This window comes from Vipera ursinii (assembly GCF_947247035.1).
Source record: "Vipera ursinii genome assembly, chromosome: 3".
Taxonomy (NCBI): Eukaryota; Metazoa; Chordata; class Lepidosauria; order Squamata; family Viperidae; genus Vipera; species Vipera ursinii.
Window position 1 is genome coordinate 85,343,416 of NC_139516.1, and position 19,062 is coordinate 85,362,477.

Below are 19,062 nucleotides of genomic sequence, written 5' to 3' on the forward strand. Positions count from 1 at the left end.
AATACCACCACTCACATTAGCTGAAGAGAAGCTAAAAGTGAATTATGCGTTAAGTCTGGTTGCTCAAAAACAATACGGCAGAACATACTGAAAGGTTAGCTACTAGTAAGTAGGAAAAAAAACTAGGACATATTGTAGATTTACAAGCATGCATGTTTGTTATTTCTTCTCATGAGCATGAGACCCACTGTTCTTTAATCTATTCTGTATAAAAACTTGAGAGAAAGAAGCAAAGCACTGCCATTTCTTGTAAAAAAACCTCTCAAAATCTATAAATAATTATGTTTTTAATTTTTGGTAATCTATTTTCCTGTAAAAATATTTATAGAGAATATATTTAGTACAGAATTTTGTTAAATCTGTTTTCTTTATCCACTTTTTCATTGCAATATATGATAGGAATATCCCCCATTTTTTTTAACCAAGTGAACTAACCCCCCCCAAAATCACATTAACTTTAATCTCCTTACTAAATTTTTTTTTTAAAAAGCAAACATTAGTGCAGGAAGCCATTGTAAAAACAAAAATCTAGAACAATTACAAATTAATAGAACTCTAAAATTTATAACAATGTGGAGAGGTTCAAAGAAATGAAAGAAATGAAGTTTAATTAAATGATACTTCCATTATCTCAAGAAAACAGATCAAAGTGAAGACCTATTTCAAAACAGCAACTGAACGACATGCCTTCAAAGTACTTTATATTTCAAAGTGCTTTGCAGATTTGATGGCTTTTCTTCTATTTCTGGGGTTGTATCCCTCAACTTTCATTTTCCTATATGGAGAACAGTAGTAGCTGAATTCTATGATGAGATCTGTGATTCAGATATTGGCCTAAGTATGTTTTATTTCATTCAACTCTGCTTGATTAACAGAGCTGCTTTGTGTAGCAAAGCAACACTGCTTTAGGTACTGTTAAATGTTCTCAGCTTTTAGCCTTGCCTAGCCTCAAGTCTTAATTTTGTTCTCTCTTATGCTAATTAAATGTTACTCTTCTTTAGAGGTCCTGCGAACATAATTGTGAGCTGAACTCAATGCTCAACACTGTACATACTTTAGGTACTATTATTCTTATATAATATACTCAGCAATTGATAGAAATTTAGAATCAATTCATGCTTCATCTGAATCCTTAACAATTATCCATATACTAGACAATAATATATATGCAATTTAAAACATTTTTACTTATTTTACTAGATTCTTTTATGGCAACCCAATTATAAAACCCATTAACATTCCCAATAACTTGCAAGGACAAATTTTGGTTTTCAAATATAATGGTAATAAAAAGAGTCAAAAGGCAATAGAACCTGACCTATAGCTCAAAGTCTGCCATCAAGCTAGATATCAGTTCCTGGTATAAAAAGAGTGTCACCTCTATTATTAAAATATAGATAGGAATCATAAATTTCTATTCTTCTGGTTCTTCTTCCAGTTCTACGTTCTTGTTAGCGCTAAGATGGCATAAGATAAAATAACTCAAGTAGCGAATACTTAATTTTGGATTATCTTTAAAAAAAACATGAGATGTGAAGGCATATTCATATGGAATAATTATTATATTCACTCAAAAATCCTTAACACCCATGCTCTTAAAGACAAAAACATAGGAAAGGGTGTTAGTTTAATTGGACAGCTGTCATATTTGCTGAATGTTTAGTAATGCATAACTGCAGAAATGTACAGAAATATGTCCCCTTCATGGATTACTGCCTTGTCGTGGCGAAGGGGCTTGCATAATTCAATGAAGCTATGAGCTATGCCGTGCAGGGCCACCTAAGACGGACAGGTCATAGCAGAGAGTTCTGACAAAACATGATCCACTGGAGAAGGAAATGGCAATCCACTCCAGTATCTTTGCCATGAAAACCCCATGGATAGTACCAAATGGCAAAAAGATATGACACTGGAAGGTGAGCCTCTCAGGTCGGAAGGTGTCCAATATGCTACTGGAGAAGAGCAGAGGGCTAGTACTCGTAGCGCCAGAAAGAATGAAGCAATTGGGCCAAAGCTGAAAGGACGTTCAGCTGTGGATGTATTTGGTGGTGAAAAGAAAGTCTGATGCTGTAAAGATTTATTCTCCATAGGAACCTGGAATGTAAGATCCATGAATCAAGGAAAGCTGGAAGTAGTCAAACAAGAGATGGCAAGACTGAACATCGACATCTTAGGAATCAACGAACTAAAATGGACAGGAATGGGTGAATTTAATTCAGATGACCATCAAGTATACTACTGCGGGCAAGAATCCCTCAGAAGAAATGGAGTAGCCTTCATAGTCAATAAAAGAGTAGGAAAAGCAATACTGGGTTACAATCCCCAAAATGACAGAATGATCTCAGTTCGAATCTATGGCAAACCATTCAATATCACAGTAGTCCCAAGTCTATGCCCCAACCACCAGTGCTGAAGAGGATGAAATTGACTGGTTCTGTGAAGCCCTACAGCACCTTATAGAACTAACACCAAAAAATGATGTCCTTATCATCATGGGGGATTAGAATGCTAAAGTAGGAAGCCAAAAGATAACCTGAATAACAGGCAAGTTTGGCCTTGGTGTACAAAATGAAGCAGGGCACAGGCTGATAGAATTTTGTCAAGAGAATACGATGGTCATAGCAAACACTCTTTTCCAACAACCCAAGAGACGGCTCTACACATGGACATCACCAGACGGCCAACACAGAAATCAGATTGACTATGTGCTCTGCAGCCAAAGGTGGAGAAGCTCTATACAGTCAGTAAAAACAAGACCAGGAGCTGACTGTGGCTCAGATCATGAGCTTCTCGTTGCAAAATTTAGCATTAAATTGAAGAAAGTAGGGAAAAGCACTAGGCCACTCAGGTATGAACTAAATCATATCCCTGATGAATATACAGTAGAGGTGACAGATTTAAGGAATTAGATCTGATAGACAGAGTGCCTGAAGAATTATGGATGGAGGTTCGCAACATTGTATTCCAATTCCAAAGAAAGGCAGTGCCAAAGAATGTTCAAACTATCAGACCATTGGACTCATTTCACATGCTAGTAAAGTTATGCTTAAAATCCTACAAGCTAGACTCCAGCAGTATGTGGATCGAAAACAACCAGAAATACAGGCAGGATTTCGAAGAGGCAGAGGAACAAGAGATCAAATTGCCAACATATGCTGGATCATGGAGAAAGCTAGGGAGTTCCAGAAAAAACATCTACTTCTGCTTCATTGACTATGCTAAAGCCTTTGATTGTGTGGATCACAACAAACTGTTGCAAGTTCTTAAAGAGATGGGAGTACCAGACCATCTTATTTGTCTCTTAGAAACCTATATGCGGGTCAAGAAGCAACAGTGAGAACTGGACATGGAACCATTGATTGGTTCAAAATTGGGAAAGGAGTCCGGCAAGGCTGTATACTGTCACCCTGCCTATTTAACTTATATGCAGAGCACATCATCTTTATCTTTATCTTTATTAGACTTATATACCGCCCTTCTCCCGTAGGACTCAGGGCAGTTCACAAGGTTTTTAAAATAACAATACAAAAATTACAAAAATTAAGAACAGTTAAAATGATTACATTTAAACCTTGAATAAATATAAAACCCCAATTAAAATCCAATTAAAACCCCAATTAATACTCTCAGTCCAGGCCAAAAAGCTCAAAGAGCCAAGTCTTCAGGTCCCGGCGGAATGAGCAAAGGTCAGGGGCTAGAGAAAGGCAGGGCTAGACAAATCAAAAGTTGGAATTAAGATTGCCGGAAGAAACATCAACAATCTAAGATATGCAGATGATACCATTCTAATGACAGAAAGTGAAGAGGAACTAAAGAGCCTCTTGATGCGGGTGAAGGAGAGTGCAAAAGTGGGCTTGAAACTCAACATTAAGAAAACCAAGATCATGGCATCCGGCCCTCTCAATTCCTGGCAAATAGATGGGGAAGAAATGGAGGTAGTGACAGATTTTATTTTCCTGGGCTCCAAGATCACCGCAGATGGGGATTGCAGCCAAGAAATTAAAATATGCTTGCTCCTGGGGAGGTAAGCCATGGCAAATCTAGACAGCACACTAAAAAGCAGAAACATCACCCTGCCAACAAAAGTGTCTATAGTCAAGTCTATAGACTATATATGCAATGTATGGCTTTGAAAGTTGGACCACAAGAAAGGCTGAGCACCAAAGAATTGAGGCCTTTGAACTATGGTGCTGGAGAAGACTCCTGTGGGTCCCTTGGACTGCAAGGCGATCAAAGCGGTCAGTCCTAGAGGAGATCAACCCTGACTGCTCTTTAGAAGACCAGATCTTGAAGTTGAAACTCAAATACTTTGGCCACCTAATGAGAAGGAAGGGCTCACTAGAAAAGAGCCTAATGCTGGGAAAGAGTGAGGGCAAGAGAAGAAAGGGACAACAGAGAATGAGGTGGCTGGATGGAGTCACTGAAGCAAGAGGCGTGAGCTTAAATGGACTCCAGAAGATGGTAGAGGACAGGAAGGCCTGGAGGAACGTTGTCCATGGGGTCACGATGGGTCCGACACAACTTCGCAACTAACAACAGCAGCAACAGAAATATGCTCTAAAGTGTATAGCCACAACTGCCTCTATTACAACCAAGTGTTTATCACTCTGAGTTCAGCAGAAGCAGGATTTATTCACTAGGTCTCATTTTTGTACAGGTTTAGTCTCAATTACTGAAGCCAGTGATTTACTTATCATGGACAATCATTATCTGACTGTGATTAATAAACTTCAAATTGATGGAGAGCCCAAACATAAATGTCTACCCTTGAAGAGCCATTGATATTTTCTAAGATCTCTCATTAAATTTATTATAGGCTGCAATCTTCTCAAGGCATTAGGTTGTGATATATTGATAAAAGATTTTGTTTGCCAAATGCACTAGGACAAAATATGTTTAAATAACCTGTGTCTTACTGTGTAGTTAATTTTTGGTTCTGTGTCTAATGAATTGGGATCATTCATTAGATCATGGTTCAGTTACCTAGGGATCAACACATAATATAAACACAGCTGATGGATCTGAATGTTCTCAATTCAAAGACATTCTGGCTCCTCTGGTATTCCTGAGAGCTGCAGACAATTAAATGATGTGTTTGACAGCTAGAGTGCAGGTGGCATGACATGATGATGAGCATGACTAAATAACAAAAAATATTACTTGTTTCCATTGTTGCATATGCCCTAATGCTGGCTAGTGGATAATTTGTGTGATAAAGAGCCTTTTGTGCATGGACCCCAGGTAGCCTGCTGTGCAAACCAGCTGAAGGATTGCTGTTACTAATTTGCAATGCATTTCTCATATAAGTAATTTGCATTTACAATTATAAGGATATGACAGTTTTAACCATCAGAGATGGATGCAGACATGACACCATCTGGTCCTACATTTTGGCTTATCCAACCTGAGAATATTAACTTTGGAAGATTGAGGCATACAATTGTTTCCTGGATTCTTCTCTTTTAAAAATTTTGGAATTTTAAAACTTGGGCTTATTATATGAAATTCAGGAAATGTAAACACCTCATTGAAGCAAGCTATGCTTACCACCATATTAATAAAGACAAATATAATAAATCTTGACAGAAAAATGTTAGATCTAACCTAATCTTGGTTTAACTATAGGAACATAAATATCTGGTTACAACTGGTGGATAACTTCATGCCAAGCACAAGATAAAATGTATTTATTTTAACACACACACACACACAAAGCCCATTCTTATTTATGGCTTTAGACACTATACAAGTAACCACGTGGAATAAAAATGTGTAAACCTCAACTGAAAGACTGAATGGCCTGGGTAAATAAATGATTGTAAAAAGAAGTAGTTCACTCTAGCTTCAGCAGCAAATGACTGCAAAATTTAGGCTCCTCAATGCAAAAGACAAAAATTTGCTTCTATATTTCAAATGAGAAAATTCTCTAGGCTAGGATTAACAAAGAAGATTGGAACAGAAAAACTCAAAATGTTTATTAAACCATTATTCAGATTGATAAGTAATAGAAAAAACAAACATGAAGACGAAGATGTTACCATTTGACATAGCATGGGTCAGTGCTGTTTTTACATTCCTTCATGAGAAAAGAAATATCAAACACTTAAAATGGTCCATGAAGTTAGTACCTGCATAACTGTAGTTTTACTGTTGAAGCATGAATAGTTTCTTGATCTAAATAATACATTTTAAATATCTTCAAGATCAAGTAACTATATACTCAGTTATTCCCACAGTGAATATGAATGTCTCTTCAATAAGTTCATTTATTAAAAGAGCAGATCATAGTAAGGTGAGATTGAGTTTCAAAACTTGAATGAATTATTTAAACATACCAGAAACATAGTTCCACATTACTGTATCTATGTAACAAAGTAACCATTTTTACAGGTTAATTTGAGCTCTTGTGCCAGAAAGATTATTAATGTTAAACATGCTTAGATCCTATTACTAAATGCCATATTTACAACATAACTATAAAATAATTTCTTATAGTCTTAAACATTTTATAAATACCGAACTATACAGGTAATTACATATACAGATTAGTCACATGATTAATAACTATAATGTTACCTGATTAAGTGTATTATCAGTCTTCAATTCTTTATGATTTGAATACTGAATATATATAGGTTGATTGCGAAGATGAGGTGTCACAGCAGAATAATAATTTACCATAGTGATAGCAGCTTCTTCTGTTGCCAGCTCTAAAAAAGCCTAGGAAAAAAATATATATACATAGCCACATAAAAAAGAAATTGCTATCACATCTATAAATCCATCCATTCACCTACCTACCTAGTTTCAGAATCGTAGTCTGATAATATAACTATTTACCAAAATTATTTAGAATGTACAACTTATAAAGAACCACACATGCTTTATATGTGCATACACGTGCACTAAGTCAATATATGCCCCTCTACCTGGCTTCTATAACATGCTATATCCTCTCCCTTTATGCTGGTCTACCACCATAATAAAGATTTGGTTTAATTTATGCTCTCCCTTATGATCAGTATTCCTTAGATCATGATATCTATTAAACATAAAATCACAACTGTCATTTTAGTTTGAGAACATTCACATGAAGCAAACTTAAGCTTAAGAGTATTAATGAGATGCTGACATCATTCAGGACAAAACCTCAACTCTAAGGAACCAAAAAGACCGAAAGGCACAATCTAAATAGGCACAAACCTTTAAAAAACATTAATAATTTCTATATTCTTGATTTTTAACTTTTAAATACATCTTCACTGTAGCAAGAAGAAGTTAAAAGGTTATTACGTTAAGTGCTTCCCACACCCAGTCATGATTTGTAACTTTTATTATTTATCTATTAAATAAAATAACAGCATTATATAGAATTTCATGTGTTAAAGGTTTTCAAATGAAAAAAAAATACGAAACTTCTCTGGAAAAAGTACTTTATCTTCAAAAAGAAAAAAAATATTTTAGAAAGCTCGTAAGAAAAATAAGAGTCCATTAGCTGATGTTAAGAACCTGATTAATCTTAAAATTTTGCTTCATAGCATTTGATAAAAATTTATTGTGACTGCTGAGAATAATGCATTCTCTGTTTCTGTTACAGAGGAGAAAAAGCTACAAAATAACTACAGTTTATTTACAGTATAACAGGTTAGATTATCTTCCAGTTTTGGATCATTTTCCATAAAACGTGGGAAAATTAGCCCTAAAGAGAAAAAGCTATAACAACCAACAAATTACTGGCTTCTCCCATTTCCAGAATGTTTATGATTTTCCATCTAGATTTTCAAATTTCCAGAATTTTCAGCAAGCATAGACAAATTGTTCTCAGTGGGTATAACATTCCACTTGTACGGATGTTAAACATTCCAAGCTTGTAAACTTTTGAGCCCAAAACACTGTTTAAGTGCTCTGAGCACAGAATAAAACTGTGATTTCAGAAGACCTTCCTTCAGAATAAGCCCATTTCAAATATTCATATTTTGAAAGCCTGAAGATATCACCTCATGTATCCATTAAAATATAATTTATAATTTTATATCATTTTATATAATTTGTATAATTAATTAATTAATTAATTATAAATTATATTTTTCCCAGCATAACCATCAAAATAAAAGTAGCTACATCTGCATTATTTTGGGGGCAGACTAGGAGGGAAGAGGGTGATGAGGAAATGACATTATTTTAACCAATGCTTAGAGGCAGGTGACATTATCACTGATCCAAGTGTGATGCAAGATGGGGATAAATTTAATAGAGGTTTTTTTTTCTTCAAACTTCTTAGCTACTGGGAAGTTTGAGTTTCTGCTTTCTTTGTGGGCCTACAAATGCATTTGTTTTGTAATTTCTTTCACTAACAGTCATTATGCAAATAGAAAGCTCTGTTCCCTGCAATGTTTATTAGAAAGTTTTGCTAAAACTGGGTTGCTTTCATTTATTTGTTAAGTCATGTTGTGTGCTATGTGCATACTGATCTTGCTGATGCTTAGTCTTTAGGCAGCAAGTTAAATTCAAAGAGTAGGTTGCTATTGCTGTGTGCGTTAACTTTTGCTTGCAGACTGTCAAATGGAAAAATATGCATTGAGTTTAGGCATTTAAAAGAAAGAAGCCAAAAAAAAAAACTTTTGTTGCACTTGTCATTATTGTTCACAGATTGAAGTGAATCATGCTATTTTTTCTAGATTTCAGCAGCTGTTTGGGTATAGGCAGGCTGTGGAAAATAACAGTGTTTGAGCTGTTGGTTCCATTATTTCCTATTGGATTTTTTTTCTTTTAATCACTCTCATTGCAAACTTTTGTGCCTATTGGATGAAAAGCAAAAGTCAGCCTGTATACCAAATCATTCCATCTAATTTTGTGGTTCAAAAATGAAGGAATAAGGCATTTTTTCAACTTCCTATTATTTACTATTTTTATAGAAAATACTTGGTTCTATCTGAAAAAACCAAGTTTTGTTGGGATGTAGGCAACTCAGTAGATTCATACAGAGCTCAAAACAAGTTTTGTCTTTTTTCTACTTTATGCACACCATTATTTCCTGATTATTTCAAGTTTCACCCAGCTCAAGGTAGTTTTGATACAACTTGCTATGTCAATCTAAAATTGATTCTATCTACACCAGTGTGTTACTTTGCTCCCATTTTAAATCACTCATGGAAGGAGACACGGAGTCCTCTATAAAAAACTGTATCACTGTGGGAATATGATACCACAAAACGTAGGAAATGTATTCAGTTCCTTGTACTTTCCAGTTAACAGTTAATAGTCCAACAGTGGACTATTCTTGGTTGCAATATACAGTCAGACGTTAGCCTGAGATCTATGTTACCAGAACAACACTTTTAAGATCTGCTCCCCCCCATCAATTCTTCACAAAGCAAATGCATACAAATCTTTGCTGTCATACTGTATTTGATTTTGCACCTACCAACCTAAAATATTCTTCCATGTCTCAGTGGATTAAAAAAAGTTTACTAGAATTGATGTGTTATGGTAAATTGCATAGATGGTAAGTGGAAAACTTTTCCAATCTTAGGTTGGAAAAAAACTTTGTACACTGAAAAAAATATGACAAAAAGAGAAAGTACCTGGTTTTTTCCTTTCAACATGAGAATGTTGGTTACTTTACCAAAAGGTAAGCCCAAAGCAATAACTTCTGTTTCGGTCACTTCTCCTGGTAATTTCCTGATATGAAGAACACGAGAAGGAGCTCCATCCATTTTGTCTTCACCCTTGAATTTCTTGTTGTCGTTACCATTGGCTAGAAGACATTTTTGAATTAACTTCATATCTAAAATTTATTATACACTCAGAGAAAAATACACTTTGTATATGCAGACGTTTTCAAGTTAGTACATGAAAAATGAATTTGAATTTTTTCAATTAAATGTTTAAAGATAATAAAAACTACATCTAATTATCAAGCAGACCCAAAACTCTAGTATGACATCATACAGAAAAAGGGAAGACATACCTGCATGGTTTCTATAACTAATTATCTAAAGCAAAAATCAATTTATGACTGACAATTATTTTTTGTATTTGAATTATCAAACAATTTTCATCTGTTGAGTCACACTGATGTGTCATGAACATAGTGTATATCTTTCAAAATTATAGAATTTCTTTATAATTTACAGCTATAAATCTGCTTTCTTATAATCAGCTTTCACTGCTCCACAGAATATGAAGTTATGCTCCATCCATTTGGAGTGTGATTTAGATAATCTCAGCCCAAACACCACACAACATAATTGTATTTTTTTAAAAAAAATAAAAGCTCCTACTGAGTTTTTGCATGAGTCACTACCATTTATTGGTCTATACTATTAATCAAATAGAGGAAAGCACTTTGGCTGTGTGTTCTATTTTAATTTGGAAAAAAAATATATGAAACAATTTAGCCATAAAACATTTACAATATAAAAATACATAAACTTAAAATTGTCAGGAAACACATCTTACATCCACAAAAATCATTTCTTTCCTAACAGAGATAACATATTACATCTGTTTCTCTAGTCCAACACTTAGATTGTGCTAGATGTTTAAGGACTTTGCTCAAGATTCACATACCTTCAAAAGATGTATTTGATTTATGTACTAAGAAAAAGAATATGATCATAATTAGGATGTAATTAATGTCCACAGGATTGAGGATGCAGACTGATGGTGGCACAGGTTGGACTGAATGGGTTTGCAAATGTACTATGCATACTGCCACTAAACTTGTAGGATAAAAAGATTTTCAGTTGCCAATTGGGATGCCAGAGTGCTGAAAAATGATACTGGGACCAGACATTAGTGACCATATTTAGCAATGTTGTGCATAGGAAAGACCGGGAAGGGGGGGGGGGACTCAATAGATCACTAAAAAAAAAGTCCCACAGTGCAGATCCCTTCTTCTAATCCATTGCTCCAGATGATTACTGATGATAGTTTTGTGTTCAATCCAGACAGCAATTTTTATTTATTTGATTTCAGGATGTAGAGATATCAAGATTTGATCTACCAAGTTTCAGGTATTGTACAAATCACAATGCTACAGATAGGAAGGACGGGATGTTATGAACATTAATGAGAAGTTGGAAATAACCAAACAATGCTACCTTGGAGATAATTGAATGTGTATGTATGAGAAAACGTATTGTAAGGACAACCATGAGCTAAAACTGGTGTACAAAATGAACTGAAGATCATGGGCCACATTTTTGGATTGTGAGTTCAGCCTTGTGAGGTAGTCAAGAACCATACCCAGATGAATAAGTGCTGCTTTTTATAAGGTTACATTAACAGAATCTTGCCAAATCTCAAAATAAATTTCTTCCCCGTTAGTGTTACAGTCTCTAGTTTCTGTAACGGCTAAAGTGTCTTTCTGAGATTATTTGCCATGCTTATATTTCTTCTGCAGGCTAAGCTGTCTCTTATCTCATTGTTCCCCTGGTTATGGCTCTTTTCCCAATCTCTCAAGATCATTCCCATTACATGCAGTTCCTTAGACTTCTGGTTCTGGTGAATTTCAATCTCCACGCTTAGGAATTGGGTTTGAGTTAGTTTGCAATTTCATGGTCTTTCAGCCCCATCATGTAGACTAGACTGTGAAAGTAAGTGCAAAGGAAGGTTACTTTATTATAGTAGTTATAAAAACAGAGTATTGCAAGCCTGGTTATGCTTTACATACCTATACCAATACTCACAGCAAACTAAAAAAGTATCAATCTGAGCTATTTCTTCCTCTTCTTTAGATTGTTTTTGGGTTGAGTCATGTTTCTTCCCTCATCACTTTTGGAAGGGTGTTCATGAAGATCCTCTTCTTTAATTTCTACACAGACTTACTTGTAACCATGGGCCTGCGTTGGTAAATTCAACTATAACTCCCGAAGACAGGCAAGCACTGGATTTAGTTTCTATTTCAGAGTAAATGAGATGGGATCTACATACGAAGGACCTTGATATCTATCTGTCGTTTGCTATTGTCAGATCATTTTTGGTCAGGATGCATTCTAGGCAGCAAATACCATAGTTTCCGGCGTAAAAGACTACTTTTTAACCCATGAAAATCTTCTCAAAAGTCAGGGGTCGTCTTATACGCCGGGTGCTGAAAATTTAGGGACAGGGATGGCTGGAAAACCTGGAGCGGATCTCCCATTTAGTCTGCGCAGGGAAAGCGGGACCAATTGTCTGTGATTTTTTACAGGCTGGGGTCTGGGCGTCTTTTCTTCTAAAGTTGAAGACCAGCTGTAGTATATCCCAACTTGAAAGGCAGGTGGGGAAGCCAGCAGCCAGAGCAACGGCTTAGCTCTAAGGACACATTTGATTCAGGAACTGGGCGGGCTGGCTGGAAAACCTGGAGCGGATCTCCCATTTGGTCTTTTTTTAAAAAAATCCCATTTATATCCTGCCCTTCTCCGAAGACTCAGGGTGGCTTACAATTTAAAGCACAAATCAATGTGCTTAGCAATAGCCTTCATTCTGTGTATATGCCTGTTTATTAGGGCTTTCACCCCCCCCCCCAAGCAGCATTATTACAAAGTCAGCTTATTGCCCCCAACAATCTGGGTCCTCATTTTACCTACCTTGGAAGGATGGAAAGCTGAGTCAACCTTGAGCCTGGTGGGATGTGAACCTGCACTAATTGCAGGCAGCTTGTGTTACTTAAGGCTCTGCGCAGGGAAAGCTTTAGAGTGAATTAGGAAAAGTGAAAAAGTGAATTAGGAAAATAGGGAATGGTTGCTGGAATCAGGGGCTGCCACAAAGAAGAGGGAGTCAAGCTATTCTCCAAAGCACCTGAAAGCAGGACAAGAAGTAATGGATGGAAACTAATCAAGGAGAGAAGCAACCTAGAACTAAGGAGAAACTTCCTGACAGTTAGAACAATTAACCAGTGGAACAACCTGCCTCCAGAAGTGGTGAATGCTCCAACACTGGAAGCCATTTGTCTGAAATGGTATAGGGTTTCCTGCCTTAGCAGGGGGTTGGACTAGATGACCTCCAAGGTCCCCTCCAACTTCTTCTTCTTCTTCTTCTTCTTCTTCTTCTTCTTCTTCTTCTTCTTCTTCTTCTTCTTCTTCTTCTTCTTCTTCTTCTTCTTCTTCTTCTTCTTCTTGCTGTTGCTGTTGTTGTTGTTATTATTATTATAGTTTAATCCACTTGCACTGTTTTATGTTTACATGTTTGATGACAAACAGCCTTATGTTTATAAGTGACAGTTTTCCTACTAAGCACCTGCATGTCATAAGCATTTGAATTAAAATTACCATATTAAAATCAAATCTGATGTTTTTCAATTTTTATTTGGTGTGCGTTGGAAGAGGGGTAGTCTTATACGGCGAGTATAGCCCAAACCCTATAATTTAACAGGAAATGTAGGGGGTCGTCTTATACGCCCAGTCGTCTTATACGCCGGAAAATACGGTAAATGCTGATGGTTTTCTGAAGGTTTTCAGGCAATTTCCTGACAATTTGGTGGGTAGTTTCATCCTGTACTTGATCAGACTCTGCTATAAAGAGACAACTAGAATACTGGATAAAATAATTCCTGTGAGGCTTCCTCCCTGTCACAGATCTTGAGCAACCCATGCTTTGCAGGGGAGATAAAGAGAATGAAAAGCTGCCAAGACTGGCATAAGATTTAAAATGCAGGTTTACTCCTAGTAGTGATAAATGCAAAGTACTCCTCCACTCTTCCTGGGTCTCCAAATTTCCATTTGAAGCCATATTCAGAATTACTCTGATAGTCCAGAGCAAGAATGAAAGGACAAAACATCTGCAAATCATTCTAATATTTCTGCAGCTTTCTCTACAGAAACCTGCACATATTATTCATTTGTGTCTTGATGCCATTTGGGCAGAATCAGGTAGGGTGAAGGAAACAAAGTCTTCCAATATTACCTGGCATTGTTTTAGCTTCTAAATGCAACACATGGATAAAGTATTCTGTAATATGAATTCTGTCACCTAAGGTTTGGATACATGCCCCTTATGACTCCTCAGGGCAACCAGGCAGGACACATTTAGCTGGATTTAGGATAGGATTAACATTTTTCTGAAGAAAAGTGTGATGTCTCTGCTATAAGAAAGACAATGGTGTGCTCTCTCTTAAAAAGGCCATCTCTCAACTTCTGCATAGTCCCCTTATCTGGACACACTAAATACGAAGAATATGCTATGTTGGTGACAATTAATTATACCATCAACTACTACAGTATAATTCTGGACCACCTGCATGGAGTGGAAAACCTTTTCAAAACAGCATTTAACACTAAGCTATTATCATTCGGGTAACTTTTAATTATTTTAACCATGGTTTTTATGTAAAATCATGATGATTTTAGTAGGATGTTTTATGACAATGTTTTATTGTAAACAATCCAGACTCATCTTAATAAGTCATACAAAGCTATTATAAATCTATAATAAAACAACAATAGCTGCTAGAAACTAATATTGGTGATTCTAAAGAGAAAAGCCAACAAGAAATAAGTATTTTGATTAGAAAATGGGACAAAAATTGTCATGCTAGAGACAACTACTAGCTTGTGTGTACATATGTTTCTTAAAAATAATCTGATTGCAGAAGTTAAAATTTGTGCACACCTTAGAATTAATCACATTTAAAAAGAAATAAAACAAATTTGTAATAATTACAACCAGTTAAAGTATTATTCTTCATGGCTGCATGCAAGCTATCTCTAGAAAGCAGCATGGCTATAAATTTAAACTGGTGAGGAAGAAGAGCTATTACCCCCATGTTCTGCTGTGAACCAACCACAGTTATCTTACTGGCCACAGCAGGAAACAGAATGTTGGACTTGATAAGCCTATGGTCACACACCTTTAAAGTTAATGGATTTATTGCAAAATATTCTTCCTTTGAAGGAATATGATTATATAGAATTTACAGCATGGTTTGATATATGTGACTATGTTTAAAAATGGGAGGAAAGATTTGTTTCATTTGGGACTGAGGTAGACAGAGCAAACATTTTAAAACAACCAGTAGAGGCTCCTGCTTTTAAATCTGCATTGGGAAAAATATATATTATATGAAACTGGATGAAGCACAAAAGCTTATTTTCAATTATCTCTTCTAGTCCAAGAAAAGTATCAGTCCAAATGATAAAAGTGTTAATGTTGTAGTTCTCAAAAAATAACAAAAACCAATATGTCTTCTGCATCCTTGAGCTGATATATTTATGATATATTTAATTCAGCCTGATATCACAGGAATAAAATAACTAAAGTTCAGAATAAGTGTCTGCAAACTACTCTGAAGCAGGATACCTGAACGGAAACAGCAGAGTTTCTTTTTTCCAAATTTCAAGATTGGCCAAAAGCACAAGCAAAGCAACACCCCCAATATTTAACTTCCCATACAAAGCATGAAATCAGGTTTATAAGCTTATTGGTTACTTTCTATTTAATGTACATTTCTGTTCTTATTGATTGTACCATGTTAAAAAAACACTTGCACAGAAAATTCCATAGCATTCTATAGGCCAAAACATGCCATATTTCATCCACTACAGGAAAGTGACATAGAGCTTCTTCTTTCCCATATATGATTCAAAAAACATACAAATGCTGAAGATATACAATCTCCATTTCCTGGATTGTGAGGCTTTGCGCTCACTAACTCGTGCCCTGATCATGTTGTATTTGGACTACTGCAATGCACTCAACATGGAGTTACTCTTTTAAGAATACTTGGAAGCTGCAGGTGGCACAGAATGCAACTGAGCAGACAGTTCTAGGGGCATCTGGGATGCCCATGTAACACCACTGCTGAACAAGCTCCATTGGTGGCCAGTTTGCTTCCAAGTTCAATTCAAGATGTTGGTTATCACCTTTAAAGACCTTCACAGTAGAGGAACAGGCTACCTGAGGAACTGCTCACCTCAATGGGATAGGTCCACCTTACTCACTCACTCACTCCAGCGGAAGGGGCAAACTGCAGACCTGGTCAAGAAACATTGCCTGCCCTTTGCTTCTGTGCCTCCTGCGCTTTGGAACATCATGCCACTGGAGGAAAGATCTGTACCCACCCTCTTGACTTTCTGAAAGGGGCTCAAAACCAGGTTGTACTGATTAGCTTGGGACCCTGATGGGAGCTGCCCACTCTGGAGATGGACTAAGAAAGAAGATCTCATTTCCATCCTACCCATGTACTAGTTCCTAGTTTTATCCAGTTTCTGTAAATTTTAATGTTTCTAACACCTTAATGTTTTTATATTCTTGTTTTTATGGGGTTGTATAGGGACGCGGTAGCTCAGTGGGTTAGGACGCTGAGCTTGTCGATCAGAAGGTCAGCAGTTTGGCGGGTCGAATCCCGAGTGCCATGTAGCAAAGTGAGCGCCTGTTACTCGTCCCAGCTTCTGCCAACCTAGCAGTTTGAAAGCACGTAAAAATGCAAGTAGAAAAATAGGGACCACTACAGTGGGAAGATAACAGCGTTCCGTGCGCCTTTGGCGTCTAGTCATGCCGGCCACATGACCACGGAGATGTCCTCGGACAAGCGCTGGCTCTTCAGCTTTGAAACGGAGATGAGCACCGGCCCCTAGAGTCAGAAACGACTAGCACGCATGCGGGGGAACCTTTACCTTTACCTTTTTTTATGGGGTTGTAAGCTGCCCAGAATCATTCGATAGTGAGATGGGTGGTGCCTACATTTAATAAACAAAATAATTTAATAAACAAAAAAATAAACAAAAAAACATGGGCCCAGTAAGAACCTTGGAATCAATGCCCAGCCTAGATTCTGTTACTATCTATTAGGGATAACTGATAAAACTTGTTGTCTTAAGAAGAAATTCATTTTATTGGGACTGAGCCAGAGGCGATATTTCCCCTCTCATTTCTCTTCCAATTTAATGGAGAAAAGCTAAATGTTTCAATATTATTGGCCTTGAAGGTACCTAGCTTTCAAAGATGTCTGTTTAAACATAATATAAAACATACATTTTAGAATATGTCCAGTGGCTTGACTGCACGGAGACAAGTTCTGATGAAAATACAAAGCAAGAATGAACAGAAAATGATTTTTTATTCTTTGCTATTGTGAGAACATATTTCTGTAAAGAATGAACCAAGAGCAAAATCAGTGAGGTTATTTTATGGAAATAATTTGATGTTGCAATTTTCTATTTATGGAATTTTTATTGTTAATAATTTCTTTTTTTATAAAATAAATAAAAAAATTCACACAACTAATATCTGAATAAATTCTCCTGAATAAAATAAAATAATTATCCTTTTTATATATGTACTCAAATTCCTCCATTGTTTAGGTATCCTTATTTCAAGCACTATTTCTTAAATAATAATAAATAATAAATTACTCAATGGATTTAAGATGCATTAAGAGATTTATCTGGATGCCAATTGATTAGATTAAAACATATCCTTTGAGATAGGATAAATGCTCTAAAAATGAATGTAATAATTTAAAGGATCCTTTATATTTTGCAATGTGTACATATTTTTAAAAGCTCATACACTATTTTGTACTTTTTGTGGATTTCCTCAATTCCAAAGACAGCTTTGAAAAAGATGCGATTGACAATTATTTTCCCAATAATTGGGAATATAGGAATACTTTTAAAAAAATATAAAGAAAAGGAATGAGTAAATCATTGCGGTAGAAATGCAAACAAAATAACAGTTCCTTAAATACCTTTTTCAATGGTTTGAAATAACTAGGTTCTGGGAGGTTGCAATTGCATACAGTATATTCTGCCCAGAGTTGCACTGAGGGTGAGATGGATAGCCTCTAAATTTGTTAAATAAAATATATAGGTTTGATTTTGAAATGAAGTTCAATACTTTCAGATGTAGACCTTATTTTAATGATATATGTAAAACATGAAAACTGGCAAATGGACAACAGAAATAGATTGTCTATGCCCTTACTACCAAGAAATAAGTTTTTCAAATTTATGGTCTCAGTTACACAAGACATGAGGTTACATATATCCTATGAACAACTAGGTTATAAACAGGTTATCCATGGACAACTACAATGAAATGTGGCTTTATTTTATTAAAACTATTATGTAAAAATCACACAACACGTGTGTGTGTGTGTGTGTGTGTGTGTGTGTCTGTATGCATGAGAAGCCCTTATATAAAATTTATCTTGTAGTTGCATTGTTTTTCTTTATTCTTAAAATAAAAACATTTTAATCATTTTTTGGTCTAAGATGAATGTAAGGTAACTATTAAGTAAATTATGATTAGTTATATTTAATATTAAAACTATGTACAGCATTAAAATATCAATAACAATTTGTTACTATAAGAGTAGCAATATATGTTAAAGTATTCTATGCTATAAAAAGAATTAAAATAAAGTAGTGAAATGCTAATATAATATGCTAATATGCTTTCACATTCTTCTACTCACATTAAGACTGTGAGTAGAAAACAAAGCATAATGAGACAGAAATACAACAATGCAATTATATAACTGAGGATTTGGGAAAATCTACTTAATTTTTATTAGCAGTAAATTTCCAACAAATTTACAAGCTTGTAAATATTGTATGTTGGAGTAAAATTATAATCAGAAAAAAGTACAAAGATATAATAACATTTATCAGTATATCTAGGTAGCTTTTTGGAAGGGACGCGGTGGCTCAGTGGGTTAGGACACTGAGCTTGTCGATCGGAAGGTCGGCAGTTTGATGGGTCGAATCCCGAGTGCCGCATAACAGAGTGAGCGCCTGTTACTCGTCCCAGCTTCTGCCAACCTAGCAGTTCGAAAGCACGTAAAAATGCAAGTAGAAGAATAGGGACCACTACAGTGGGAAGGTAACAGCGTTCCGTGCACCTTTGGCGTCTAGTCATGCTGGCCACATGACCACGGAGACGTCCTCGGACAAGCACTGGCTCTTCGGCTTTGAAATGGAGATGAGCATTGGCCCCTAGAGTTGGAAACGACTAGCACACATGTGCGGGGGAACCTTTACCTTACCTTTTACTAGGAGCTGTGAATTCAAGTCCTGCCTTAGGCCATGAAAGCCAGCTGGATAACTATGGGCCAGTCACTGCTTCTCAGCCCAACCCACC

The 19,062-nt window shown here is 36.0% G+C and overlaps 1 protein-coding gene across 10 annotated transcripts in view; it reads right to left on the reverse strand.

The window, feature by feature from the left end:
- PTBP2 (polypyrimidine tract binding protein 2) overlaps positions 1-19,062 on the reverse strand; it is a gene marked incomplete at its 5' end in the record, with an annotated part of 116,530 nt that overhangs the window by 70,503 nt on the left and 26,965 nt on the right. For 9 of the 10 annotated variants that reach the window (XR_014492098.1, XR_014492099.1, XR_014492100.1 and 6 more), the window contains 2 exons: positions 6,577-6,720; positions 9,585-9,757. Coding sequence is in view for 7 of the 10 variants with exons in the window: in XM_083359418.1 (XP_083215544.1) it covers positions 6,577-6,720; positions 9,585-9,757 (317 nt within the window). Of the gene's footprint in view, positions 1-6,576; positions 6,721-9,584; positions 9,758-11,481; positions 11,563-19,062 lie in introns of those variants that run through there. The other variant, XM_083359417.1, reaches the window with a different exon arrangement.